A 14,869-nucleotide genomic window follows, 5' to 3' on the forward strand; every position below is an offset into this window, starting at 1 on the left:
AAATCCCTCACGTTATCTTGTGATATTTATTTTTCATCGGTATATCTTTCTTTTATTATCTTTTATTTTTTTATGTAATGTATACATTATTTATAAAAGATGTAATTTGTTATTTTTATTGGCTTTTTATTAATTTAATTGTTTAAATTAAGCTTGATATAAGTGTCCCAGATGCTTGCGGCAAAAACGAAGAAACTGACACTTTCTTTGCTCTTCAGTTGCAGGTATTTCTATTTTTCGATTTTCAGAGTGAACTGCAAGTTGATTTTAATTTAAAAATATTTAAACATTGTTAAATTATAATTTATATATTACTTAAAGTAAACCTATATAAATATAATTTAATAATTAAAGCTATTTATTTTAAAATATATTATTATTTTGTAGGTTAAATAGAAGCAAACGGTGGTACACCCTTAAAAAAACACTTTGACTGTGTTGAAACACGAAGCTCTCATCTCCAAGGCTCCTTTCATAGGGAAAATATGGGATGAGGAAATAACAGGAACTTATGAAGCCACACTGAACTGGCCATACTGAAATGATTAAGGAACTATGTTAGAGTGAGAAGTCTGCCAAAAGTAAAGTCCTAGTGGGGAGAAAGAAAGGGCATTGCATCAAATAGACCAGCTATTATTGACCTATCATCTAGAGTTGACAATCAGCAGCTACACCATCCAGCAAATGCCCGCACAACCAAGAGGAGTAAGGAGTACCAAGGATGTCAGAACATCTCATCTGAATCTGATGTGTGGGAGTTGACAGAGGAGGAAAAGAGGGAGGCACTGACATCTCCAAGAGAAATGGCCATTTTGGCACAACCGTAGGTTAGTTAGGTGCATCAGCTGTATTACACCAAGGTCAGATCATGGCGGGTAGGGAGTGACACTTAACTTATTATCTGTGATGCCTCACTGAAGAGGGTGACTTCTTGAACGCTGGGAGTGTGGTGTAATTCATGTATTTTGGTTCACAGTGGTTAGCATGAGACTGCTCCTCTCTGACACAGACATTACATAAAGCTGTTGGACCATTGAGGTTCTGGATGTGCCCTAGTGGACCCAAGTTGGGGGCAGGTGACAGGAATTCAAGAATAGACAATCTCTGTTAGCCAGAGCTGATATCAAGAGTATTCATGCATATTTTTGAGACTCCACATTACAAGCATGCAATGGGACGACCTTGAAAACTATGGCGGATGGGCCACTGGTGGCTGGAAAGCAAAGGAAGTTTGGAATAACAGAGAAACACAGAACAACACTTCCAAGGCAAGTTTGGGGGAGTTAGAATATAGATTGGGTCAAAATGGAATGGTAAGATTTAAACACCAGTCATAGTATTATATCTTGTCTGGCCACAGCGGGTGGTAAAGTCTCTTCTCGATTGACCAGTTTGGACCATTTGCCTCCTTGCTCCTTGTTTGTTTTGTTCCCTTTTGGTTCCTTTGGGTGGTTAAGGGAGCTTAGTTTTCCTTACTTTCTCAACCATTAAGGGGCCCATTTCCTTACTTTCTCAAACATTAATGGGCCCATTATGATTGCTTCACCTTGGTTTGTTTGACCAGGAAAGTTGATATGGTTTGAAGAATGTTCTTTTCTAGCCTTCTACCATGGTGTCTTCAAAAATATTGTGTTTTCCTTGTCAGCTTAAGTCTTAATATTAGAGCACAGAGCTTGTTTGTGTCTCTGAATAGAATTAATGGGGAGACAGCAGGTCATGATAGTGGTGTGTAAGCAGAGCTCTCTGAATTTTTAGTATTGACTAGCATGAGTGTTGCAGCTCACAATTAATAAAATATTCCTAAAGATTCGAGTTTAGCATAGATAGATGGATGGATGGATAGACTGATAGACAGATAGATAGATAGATAGATAGATAGATAGATAGATAGATAGATAGATAGATAGATAGATAGATAGATAGATAGATAGATAGAAAGACATTTTTAAGACTGAAATGCTTAATAGAAAATACAAACTATTGACTTTCTTTCACTAAACAATCTTTGTAGGTATCCATAAAACAATCTAGTCTAGACACAGAAGAAGACTCCAGGGTATAAAGAGTCAGGGAACCATAATTTTATGTTTTCTTTTAAGATGTTTCACAAAATACTCAACATTTACAATTTGCTGAGAGTTTGGAACCAAACAATGAACTGTTTAAGATACACACCATTCAGTTTCTCATTACAAGAACACAATTTTTCAAATTCTAAAACAGGTCAGAGATGTAAGAGACATGATGGGCTTTAAGAGGTGGGTGTGAGTGAGTGCATGAGGGCTCTCCAGTTTGAGGCAATTTCTCCATTTTTATATAGTGGCTTCCTCCACGTACATATGCTTGTTTTGTTTGCCTTTCCTGAATACATTTTTTATAAAACAATGGGCAACTGTGAGGTCCAACGGCTTTATATGAGTCTGTGGCTGCAATCTTTACTGCATAGTTATAGGTTACAGCCAAATAATTTAAAGATTTCAACAAAAACATTGTAGCGCAATTGGATGAAAATAATACTGCCAGATAGTTTACCGCATACTTTGTCTTTTCTTGTTGAACAATTTAGATACTCTTGTGCATAACTTGGTCCACATTATCCTATTAGCCCTAAAAGTACCCCAATGTAAAAGCTCTACAGAGTGATTATGCAGGTTGTCATAAGAAAGATTTCACCCATATTTGAGGGGAACCATGAAATATATTCCTTGTATCACCACAAAACTATTTAATAATTCAGTCTTAAAAGGCTGACATGAGGGCAGTGATACACTTAGTCCAAAAGACATGGGTAGGCGACAGCACGTTATCCCATGCTGAAGCACCAATTTTTACAATTTAAACGTACTAGTTAGCAGATAAATAGAACTTTGCACTTTAGCTGATTTCCCAACATGAAAAAGTAGAACATTAAGCAAATAAACTATTTTTGTTAATAGTGGACAACACATACCCATCTAACTTTTGTGGCCAGTGAATAGTATATGTTTCTTACGAAATGTCGCTGTGCATCTCGGAATTGACAATTAAGCTCCCAATTAACTCCAATATAATAAGGGACAGTTCATCTCATGCTAAACGTACGCCCAGTTATAAACATAGTTCACAATAAATGTATAAAGTGCACATAAAAGTGAAAAAATATATTTACAAATGTATAGATTTACAGATGTTCAGGGCCTGGGGCGAGCCAATCATAATAGTTCACATAAGGCCCCAGCATCTTCTGAGTGGTCGCAGTTGTGGACGTTCCAGCGGATGTGGGAGCACTGAAGGAGAGAGGACTCATTCCCCTGGCACTTCAAATTGTCGAGAAAAATGTAGCCGCTGCCTTGTCCATAGTGCGCCTCTGCCCGCGCAGCCACAGCTGCTCCGCAGCCTAGCAGCCGACACACCACCTGGACATCCATCAAATCCCAGGCATCATCACACACTGTGCCCCACTGCAGCATGAAGAAGAGCTCCACGCGGCCTTCACACCGATGGCTGCCATTGGTCAAACGAAGTGAGCCTGGTAATAAAGGAAGAACATTACGATCAAGGTTTCTATTCTCAATTGCTGAGCATTTGTATTATATAGGCAAGTCCCTTGATGGTAATCAGCTACAGCACCTAATAAGATACAGTATTAAACAGCTTTGCTAAGAGCAAAACCCAAAGATGTGTGGAGGGAGAAGATGAAAGACCCTGGTGGAACAATGTCACCTACTGCCCAATCATATCATTGCATTGGGTGGGTCTGAGTAGCCCTCAAAAAAGTGTATTTGCCATATCGGTGGCTGTAGAATGTGTCTTTCTCTCGAAACAAAAATAATGTGAGTGAATAAGTTAAGACATTAACCTAAAATTGTTGTCATGAAACCATTGAGAATCATGCAGCGTGACTGGATTGCTGTGCAAAGCATAATCCTAATATCAGCCCTGCTCCATGGGTTTACACTAATCCTAACATGAATCTTTACCCTAATCCCTACCTCAAACCCTAAACCTAACCTTATTATTAACCCTTATCCTAGCTCTAATATCAACCGTTGTGCCTTGTTAGGTCTCGCTTTAGCTAGTAATTAGTAGACCTACTGTTTCCAATAGGTAGAATATGCTTAAAGTTGGCGTTGGGGAAGCCCTTGCTCCTGAGTGGAAGGATGCCTTTGTTGTCTACCTCAGGTGTCTGCCCTTGATTTGATAGCTTGCCTCCCTTTTCTCGTATTTGTCCCATTTTGTAACCACTTGGTTCTGATAGGATAAGTGGTATCAATCCAGTGCTTAGCTGAGGGGACTCTGGCTCGACAGCACAGGTGCCTGCAAGACATACAGTCACCAGTTCTTTAATATACACACAGTGATCTTTGGCACCTCCCAAGAGAAGTGCTTCTCACTTACTGCATGCAATTTGGTGAATCATTCTGCCTCCAATGGAGAGCTTACCTTGCAATGCTAAGGCCGCTGTTATTTTACATAAAGAATACTCACTGAATTTATAATGGAAGATTAAGCTACTTCAGCTAAGATGCTTTTATTTGACTTCACTTGCTTTTAGCACTCAGGTTTGTAGGTTTGGGGTGGAATTAACCCTTCTGCTTGCTATAGTAGTATTGATAAATGCAAGGTGAACTTTGTGTTTTGTTCGTAGTGTGCATCATTTTCGCCTCTTGCTTCCTGCACCAATCGGAGTGCTCGGCTTAGAAGCGCTGATACCGTTTGGTTAAAATAAAATGTCACTTTAGTTTTCAGTTATAGCTGCGATGTAAAGGAGTGCACACACAGGAGAGCGTGGCACGATATCCAACGCGAAAATTAAAATATAGTATACGCACGTAAATGTTCCTACATTTCTCTTCACGCACAGTTATGCAGTAAGCACTACTAGGCCTGTTACAACACACAAGAAGTACTTCACACTCTCCATTAATCCTGGTGCCTGCATTTGGATTTTTTCTAACTTTAGCCGTCATTACCAGCAGGATAGCTAGGAAGGACCAGGTATACAAGGCTTATCTGCAAGAGCCAGAAAACATCTCGAGCGGAGCGTCTTGTAATAGGTGCAAGCCCTGGACTAAAACAATGGATGCAGCCCTGCCAAGTTTACCAGGTCCATCTGTGACTCGTTGCTCCAACCCACCTTTTTTTTGCACTTTGGGACTTCTAACCTGCCTATCCCATGATACAATCAGGACTGCAACACCAGGTTTACTATTAAATTCTGCGACTTGTAGACTTGGGTATTCGACTATTAAACAAGGACTTCAACACCGAGTATGCAAAGAATAAAATAATCTAGGTATCAGCACCTACTCATACATGGACCTGGAAATCTTGGCAGCTACGTGGCAATCTTTAACCTGTCTCCCACAAACTGGTCAGTGTAATCATGTCAGCAGTGAGTTTGTGCAGAGTAACTTTATTACTTAAAAGGGCCATCTATTGTAGGGAAAAAAAAGAGTTCTCTTAACCCAAGCCTCTAAAAGTCAATAATAGGCATTTCATAATGTTGCTTTGTTTGATGATGTCACGCAGGGTTATGAGATGTATTGTGATATCATTAATTGGATGGCCCCTTCAAGGGTCGAGAGAGAGACATTTTGGGCCTGATTCACAAAGGTGAACGTACACCTTTTTGTAAGTTTATAATTTTTTGCATTTCACAAAGGAATTTTATGAGTGTTTTTTTTACGACTACAGAGTCTTTGAACTTGAGGCGGAGACTAGGAACATAAAAAGACAGTCAGTCGTAAAGATACTATCGGTAAAATTGCTTTGGGAATTGAAAAAAATCATTAAATTACACAAAAGTGTAAGTTCACCATTGGCAATCAGGCCCTTTGTTTGCATGTGCCTGTGTACATTTTAATAAAATACAGTTCTATACAGATTTAGGGCCACTCATAATTGACAGGTAGTAAGCTTCGTCTGCTGCTACAGTTCTCTGAGCACTCTAGTTTCCCAGCTCCATGCTTGGGGTTCATTCAGGCCACATATTCTTTATATTCTGTGACTTGTAGTATTGCTTTCAAAGCGGGATTAACAGCCCTACATATTCCAGAATGCAAAGGAAAAACATGAACTTGATGATCTACTCACACCTTGGAAACCTAAGAGCAATGCAGTGCTGTCTATGACTTTATACCATCTTTAATATGTGCTGTTGAAATGAGAACGCTGTGCAAAGTTAGCAGAATGTGAATTCTCTTGAAGCACGCACAGGTGTGCAGCATATTTTAACAGGCATTGTCAAAGCCAGAAGTTATTGCCTATGTGAGAGCTTGCGGTTTGGCAACGTCTTTAAGCCAGTCCGGATGCTGTGCAGCATCACTGGAATTTGGGGAAAGAAAAATGCTATGAAGAGGCCTCCAACTACATTCACTCTCAGGCAGTGCTGCAAGTAAAAGAACAAAGTAGTGTGTGCAGTGGTAGGACACTGGACAAGGAAGCAGCTTTTTGGCTGGGCTTCAGGGGAGGAAGAAACACCTGAAGAGGAAATGAAGTCGGCATGCACTGACCAAGAGAAGCAAGTGAAGTAGACAGAAGATGAAGCCAACCAATGCAAGCAAGAAGTGGGCTCTAAGACGCCTGTAAGTAAATAAAATGTCTTGAAAGCAACAGCGTATGCGCTACCTCGGACTAGACCTACCAACAGAACAGTATTTCCACTGCTTTGGTTTTCATTGAGACCATTTCCATTTTTAAGTGAAGAGGCACTAACACAAGAATCAGAACCCTCAAGCTTCCCAGTTCCATGCATAAGTAGCTGATACAAATCCAGTCCAGGAATATCATTTGAATTCAGGTATTTGAAGTCGTAGTTCTACTGGTCAAACAGAACTACAACTCCCATCATGCATCAAAAAAGTTCTGGAGGGGGCTTGGCCAAGATGGCAGGGTGAGCTCACGTGTTCTGTTGGTGCCCCGTCCCTGCCCGTTTCAAAGCACCTTTAACTGCGAGGCCGGGTGTGCGGAGGCCTGCCTCTCAGAAGTGCCCAATTGGCGGCATTCGAGAACTGCAGGAGAGCAGCATTCACGTGCTACGTGGTCCCTCCACTCCCCAGGCCTGAGCCGCTGGAGGGACTTTGCGGCGCAGTGGAGCACGGGGGTGTCAGTGGCCGTTTGGAAGCTGTACGGAGGCCTGCACCGAGACCCAGGGCCTCTGGTGGTGAGAGATCCACATGCACACAGCGATGCCCGCAAAGGCTCGCGTCCCCCAGCTTGCTGCCGCAAGTTCTGCTCCCCCACTCACTCATCGCTTAATATGCATCAACTTCAAAGGGGGGGGGTGTAGGCCTTTGGATTAAGAGCCACGCCATGGCTGATTCGACCTTTCCCCTATTGCAGAGGCCAGCAGCAAAATGGGACCGTTTCCCAAGGCTTATTGTGGGAGAGAGGCCTTGTGGTCAAGAGACGGCGTGGGGCCTCCCCCCCTGTGTACAGCTCACTCAACGGCCTCCTGGAGTGGCCCTCAGAAAGCTACAACGTCCCCTGGCCCGGTGGTCCCTGGTGGGACTAGCAACAAGAGTGGGCTGCTACTCGGGGCACACAATGGCCCTGAGACCTCCTGGGATGAGACCGACGAGGTACTTGTCCCCTGCGCACAACGTACTGCGCGGCCTATTGGGGCACCCCAGAGGGCACACAATGACAATTGCACTAGCGCTCTGTGTGTTCGAGGAGGACTTGGGCCCTCATACTGGTGGACTGAGGCACAGGTGGTTCCAGGTAGCCCTGCGCTCCCTAGCCAACCTAATGCTGGCCGACTATTGAAGACAACACAGCGACACCGTCATCCATACTTGAGGGGTACCCTCGGCTTTCTGGGGTCAGCCAAGGGCCACATCTGATCTATGTCTGATGCCCTGCGGCCCACACGGAGGGGATACTGAGTGCCTTCTTGTCTTTATCTCTCCACAGCCTTTCCTCTCTGCTGGCTGGGGACATCCTGGGTTGAGGGCCCTCAGGGAGTTGTTCATGGTGTCAGGCATGCTACCGGAGGCCCTTGGTAGTTGATCAACAACATAAAGGTGCCGCATCCGCAACTTTACCTTTCTGACCCGCACTGACCGGCCCCTGGGGCAGCAACTGAACGGGTGCGGGCTGTGACGCTGGGTGTTTAACCCAATATTGAATACCTCCTGGCCAGGGGGCTAGGAGACCAGGGTTATGGCCTAGGCAAAAGGGAAAAAAGACAGATCCGTCAAAGACAAGCTGCTTATAGGCGCGGCTGACACCCAATAAGAGAAGCTATCAATGGAGGATCCTAGGTCTAATGGAGACGGAGAGGGCAAAGAGAGCACGGTGACCCATAAATTCTTAGAGGCGTTGTTCGCATACCTGAAGGAGGATCTGCAGACAGTTAAAAAGGGCCTCGCAATGGAGCTCAGACCAGGGATGCAGAAATTAAAGCCCTTCAACAGGAGATCATTTGATTGCAGGATCAACAACTGGACCTCCAGGCCCACTCAGAAGATCTGGAAAACAGATTGAGAAGGAATAATCTACACGTCCGGGGAGTTCACTCAGGCGCAGAGGGTATGGACCTCAAGGGCTATGTTCAGGCTCTATTCAGCAACATCCTCAGGGTCAGTGAGCCGAGCAACACCAAACTAGATTGTTGCATAGAGCTGCTCCCCCGAGCACCTCCTCGACCACCTCCTGACATGCTGGTATGTGTTCACAACTTTAAAGAAAAGGAAGCGATCCTCAGGGCTGCAAAATCTGATCAACAATTTCAATTCAGAGGCCACACCATTCAACTATTTCAGGACCAAGCTATCTCCACCTTGTAGAAGAGGAAGGAGTTTTGTCCAGTCACCAGCCACCTTCGCTCTCTGGGTATCGCCTATTCATGGGACACCCGTTTCGTCTTATCTTCCAATTCTCCAGTAAAACTCATCAACTACACTCCCTGACAGAGGCCAGTAAGGTTCTTAATCTTGATCTCTCCGATCAGGACCCCCCTTGTCCACTTTCTGTTGAGAAGGTCCAGGGCAGGAACACTTGTGGTAACAGGAGGGGACGGTGCCCAGATCTTCACCGTCCGTATCCAGCCACCATGGTGAAGGAGCGGTCGGAGGTACTGTGTTCCCTTTCCGGTGAAAGCAAACTTGATGCTGATCCCCCAAGTAAGGTACTTTACATTTGTACGTGGGTGGTTTGATCGGGGTGGGGACGGTGATGCCCAATTCTATAGTTTCCTTCTGTCCTCACGAATATGGACTTCCAAGTCATGAAGAATTTGTTGGACTTCTTGTTCATTTTCATTTTCTATTTTATGTTTGGTTTTAGGGGTTTAGATTGGGGGTTTTCCTTCCGACTGTTGTAGCTCAGGCTGACCAATCCCCGGTTCACTCTGACCCCCCCGATCGCTCGTTACTCACGCACCTCGAGGCCAGCCTCATGCATTTTCCGCCCACATCTGTGTCGCCTCCTCTTTCCCTGAGATAATGGAGATAAAAATACTTAGTCTTAATGTGAAAGGCCTTAACAACCCCACAAAGAGATCAGCGATCCTTTAATTTTTAGGACACTCGCAAGGGGACAAATGATTGCTTCAAGAAACATACTTACTTGCCCAGGACACCATCAGAATGCAAACCAAGAGATTCCTTCAGCAAGTGTAGTCATCCAGAAGAAGGAAGAGGGGTGTGGCTATCCTTTTCTCCAAACGGTTTAATTGTGCAATCTTGGGCACTTGCGTAGAGATCAAGGGCCGGCTCCACGTCATACGGGTGCAAATAAGCGCATTTCATCTCACAATAGACTCACTCTACACTCCAAACGAATGACAGGAGGACTTTATAACTGAGGCATTGGCTAAGGTCTTTTAGTCTCCTGACCAGGCAATTTTGCTGAGTGGAGATCTCAACATTGTATTGGGCACGACACTGGATCGCTCTGGGCGGAGGACCGGACAAGCTGTGGCCTTTTCTTCGGAGGGGCTAGCATGATTAGATAGTTGTGGGATGCACGATGTGTGGCGTTTGCAGCATCCCGATGAATGGGACTATACCTTTTATTCAGCAGCACATGAAACGTATGCTCGCCTGGACCACTTCCTGGCCTCCGCCTGGAATCAGATAACACCCTCTACCATAGAGCCCCATTCACTGTTGGGCCACGCTGCTATCACACTCATCTTAACAGTACACACGCCCCCTACACAGCCTCCGCTATGGCAGCTACGAGAAAAGCTGCTGCACTCCCCTGACATGGTGTCTTCAATTAGACAGATGATCACAGATTACCTGGCCCATAATGACACGGGATAGGTTTCCCTTTCCACGGTTTGGGAAGCTCTCAAGTAAGTAGCCCGGAGGACTAAGAGAGAGGAGTTGAAGAAGTCTGTAGTAGAATTAGAGTCCATCCACAAGCACACTGGGGCCCCCAGAATATGGCGTAGATTAGAACTGGACAGACTGCTACTTAAGCACCTTCACTTAGATAGAGCCGAGTAAGTGAAGCTTCACCTTAAACACAAATTTTATATAGGCACCATTAAAGGGGGGGCGGATGTTGACACATTGCCTGCCTAGCAAGCAATAAGCGCACACAGTCATATCCATACATGCGTGCAAGTGTGCATTGCAAATGCTTGCTGAGATATGATGTGAGCCACTCCAGCATGCACTTGGACCGTCATTATGGGAAGTCCTGAATTTAAGTTATATCTTCCCAGTGCCTTAACAAGGGGGTCATGGGCCCCATTAGAATTCCCCTAACGTGATGCTATAATACAGCAAGAATCATGGATTAATGAGTCCCCGAGACCTCTGCACCTCGGTTTCACTTGATGGGGTACTCTGCACAAGCAAAATATGTACCATTCTTTGGTGCTAGTGCGGTAGTGCTTTCTTAGATGTACCCAATACCCACCAACGGTGGTGAGAGTGTTTTTGTGGTAGAGTGGGTGTACAAAATACCTACTAACTTTTGGCAGACAGAATGACTATCTCATTTTGGCGGTAGTGCATATACGGCACCAGACATATAGAATATCTGCCGACCTTGGGTGGTAGCGTATATCAGACCGAGTGGACACATAGAACGCCTTACATCATCATTTAATGCCATTGTTTTTGTGGTACTGTTGGCACACAGAATACCTTGTCTGACATGCAGAATATTTGCTATCCTCTTGTGGTGGTGCAGATGTGGGACTGTGGAACTACATAATACTTACCATCTGTTGGTGGTGTCGTAGATGTGGCCATAGTTAAAGTGGTACTGTCTGTGGTTTGACTTCCCACATCTTCTTCTGCTCCTATCATCAGATAAAAACGACAAAAGCATTAGGTTTCATTAATGTTTTTGAATAAGACAGGTGGACTGGATGTTGTTAGGTGCTGTAAGATCGATCAGTTTACAGTCATAGGTGAAGATAGAAATCTAAACAAATTCAATATGATTTGAGGGACTTGCAGGTGCCTCTTCAACATATTCCTTCACAATTCCCTCTCCACACTGTCATAATCACCTGATCTGAAATCAACAGGTGCAGTTTTCTTAATCCTACCACAGATGTGACTCCTGGCTTGCCCCTTGCAAACCCTGGCACTGTCTTTACGATCCCCGGCCTCAGATGCAGCAAAGTCAGTGCAAATAAAACTGATACAACTTGTCCTTATGTCGGTGCCCCATTCTTGTTTTCGGCCCATGTTGTATTATACTAGTAGTAAATAATTGCTTATTTGTCAGTATAAGTATAATAAAAAGGGAGCACCAGGAGCTGGAACGAGATCTCCAGTTGCAGATGAGGTAAGTAAAAAAAAAAATGTTTTAAATGTATGTTGTGTGCATGCTTGTGGATGAGAGTGTGTTGGTTTGCAAGCGAGTGTGTGTTTGTGAGCACGTGCCTGTATCTGTATGAGTGAAAGGTAGTGAGAATGAGTGACAGGTAGTGAGTGAGAGTCAGTGAAAGGTAGTGAGTGAGAATGATAGCATGTCTGTGAGTATGGGAGAGTCAGTGAGTGAGTAAGTAAGAGCGAGTACAAGATGGTGAATAAGTGGGAACGATTACAAGTAAGTGAGAACGAATGAAGGAGTTTGAGTGAGGGCATGTGAGTATGGGTAAGAATGTAATGTCTGCCGTTGGCCCGGACATGCTGTTGGTAATTCATGGCTTAAACAGGCATGCATGAAAACGACTGCTGCTGGCATACTGGAGGCAATTGTTAGCATGACAGGCGGCTGTGACAAAATATTGCCACTGGCGCGCAGGAGTTAATTCTTGGCATAATGGTCTCCCTTCATAAAATACTGGCACTGGCATGCCAGAGGCAATTCTTGGCATATTGGCACCCATGGAAAATGCTGGCACTGGCATATTTGAGTAATGTTTGTCACTAACTATATTGTCATAATCTACCTCTCCAGTGTCTCTGTTACTATCACTACCTCAAACAAGGTGCACTCCCAATCCCTCAAAGAGAGAAGTGACAATGGAGGGTTCTTGCACCCCAAGAAGACCTCACACTCAAAGAGATCATCCTCGGTGATTCAAATAAACAAGATCAAAGCAATTGGGGAGAATTTTACATTCTGGAAGAAGGTTGCGCATTCCTTGTACTTCTATGCTGTGGATGACTTATTTTTCTTTTAAATATTAAAATACAATTTTCTACAGAAAGTATAGTTCTTCAATCTCTTAAAACGTGATTGTGCGGTAAGTGGTTGTTTTCTATTAGGCATGTGTTTTGTCTTTTGTTTAATATACATTCAATACTGTTATGTAATAATTTTAGGCATTTTGTAAAAACATGTTTCAAAACTTTATAAACTTAGCCAATGGAATGAAAAATCATTTTATGAAATAATCAAAATAACGAAAACTAAGTTGTAAAAATGCAACAGCTGAAAATCTAGTGGCAGTACAAAAGCCTACATTAGAAAAACACAGCTGATGGCATAATAATGACTGATTATACAGGACACCAACTATGAAATGAAAAGATACATTTTTTTGAGCACATACTGGTGTCACATAAGATTTTTAACCGTGGGATTTGTTTATGCTAGGGATTGAATGAAGTGCAATAAATCGACACACAGACAAAAAAACACATGGGTCTTCTATACTACTCACCTAGGCAGATAACCCCTGCATCCTCGTGGTGACCGCAGTTATGCTGCCCCCAGCCTAGGTTGAAGCAGTGTGATAGGTCTGTCTCTGTTCCATCACAATCCACATTGTCCAGAAAAATTGGCCCAATGCCGTAGCCAAAGAAACTCAAGCTGGTGGCCATGATTGCAGCTCCGCAACCCACCTGCCGGCACACGACCAGGGCATCACTGTGGTCCCAGTCGTCATCACACACTGTACCCCAGGTGCTTTGGTACATAACCTCCACTCGGCCCTGACAGCTGTTATTTCCATTCACCAACTTGATGTGGCTACCTGTTGAGCAAACCAAAAATAATAAGCTTCAGCTACATATCGCGCTGTACATAGTTATTACTACAATTTGTGAAAAAATGTTATGCTACCAATGTAACAAATACATAATTTTTCAACAAACGAAATAAGTGAAAAATCCTCTGAGCTATTTTACTTATTTTACCAGAAGGAAATTGGCAGGCTCAGTTCACACAAAATAATCTAGTTTCCCAGTATTATTCTCTCACAGTTTTTTAAACACCTTTAAGTCCTTGGAGGGTTTACACAAGATTTGCTGAAGCGATGTCCACCTTTTGCTCACCCACTACTCTTCTAGACATCAGAAATTTCACCCTGAAGTCCAATCATGCAATTTTCTTGGGTGATTTAAATTTTCGGCCCATTAGTCGATAACAAGACAGCTAACTACCTAAAGAACGTGGAGGTTTGCATTTTACCCCTTCTTAACCATTACCCAACAAATTGCAAAGGACACATTTGGATGCTATTTTTATCTCCTAAGAGGTCCACTGTGTCTCACATCCATATTTGTCAATGGCCTCATCAGATCATTTTGGGATACCATTTCATATACATCTCTCCGAAGAAAGCTACTGTGTTATCCAGTCCACTATCAGCCATGAAAGACACTGGAAATCTCTTCCCCCCAGAGAGTTTCAAAATGGCATTTCCAACCTCCCTAAGTACACCAATTTGTTCTACTAGTGAGGTAGATATCAACAGGCTGGCGACCTCTTTCAATTCCAGACTTTCCCTAATGTTTGACAAACTTCTTCCATGGAATACTAAGAAACGGTCCTCCTATACCACCTGGCAAAATAATCCATGATTCGCTCCCAAAGCTTTTGTGCTGAATTACGAGGCAAACAGAACACCGTTTGTGAAGCACCCATTACCTGGATGCAAGAAAGCTCCATACGCAGTCGTTAGCCAACTATAGATTTGGTCACCTTTAGCCAGTAGAGTATAATCATTAGACTGATGAAAAAACCTTTTGAGATGTTTTTCAGCAAATCTCCGGACCTGCATTACAAACAGAGTGAATTGTCCCACTCCGGATGCAGATGGGGACAGTGCTAACTCTACAATTTCTCCATTTGCCTTGGTGGTACTGTGAGCACTGCCACCAATGTAACTGTAGTACTAAACTGTGTTGGCTCTGATTTTCATGCTTGGCAATAGCAAAGTGACCATTCTCATTTAGCTTGCTCAGCACCTGAGCGTTTACTTTTTTGGATCATTTTGTAGGTCAAATGCTCTTTTTTTAACAGGTCCCAACTTCACCTGCAGTGCTTTCGTAGAGTTGGTTTCAACCATGTTATTGCCATTGGTACCTGTGTATGAAAAACCTATAAATTAGTTCTATGTTAATGAAAGCACATAGGGCCAGATGTAGGTAGCCCTTTACCGATCGGAAACGGCCGAAAATACCAATTTTCGGCCGTTTCCGATCGGTAAAGGGCTAGGGAGATGTAGGTGCACATATTCGGT

General features: G+C 43.5%; 1 protein-coding gene across 1 annotated transcript in view; it reads right to left on the bottom strand.

Moving 5' to 3' along the window:
• Positions 1 to 2,270: 2,270 nt before the first annotated feature.
• Positions 2,271 to 14,869, bottom strand: part of SSC4D (scavenger receptor cysteine rich family member with 4 domains) — a 336,081-nt gene continuing 323,482 nt past the window's right edge. The window contains exons 8-10 of the mRNA XM_086958514.1: positions 13,067 to 13,378; positions 11,165 to 11,245; positions 2,271 to 3,508 (exon numbers count right to left, since the gene is read on the bottom strand). Of these exons, the coding sequence (XP_086814640.1) occupies positions 3,192 to 3,508; positions 11,165 to 11,245; positions 13,067 to 13,378 (710 nt within the window). The 3' untranslated portion in view covers positions 2,271 to 3,191. The remainder of the gene's footprint in view (positions 3,509 to 11,164; positions 11,246 to 13,066; positions 13,379 to 14,869) is intronic.

Source organism: Lissotriton vulgaris, chromosome 2_1 (assembly GCF_964263255.1).
Source record: "Lissotriton vulgaris chromosome 2_1, aLisVul1.2, whole genome shotgun sequence".
NCBI classification, from domain to species: domain Eukaryota; kingdom Metazoa; phylum Chordata; class Amphibia; order Caudata; family Salamandridae; genus Lissotriton; species Lissotriton vulgaris.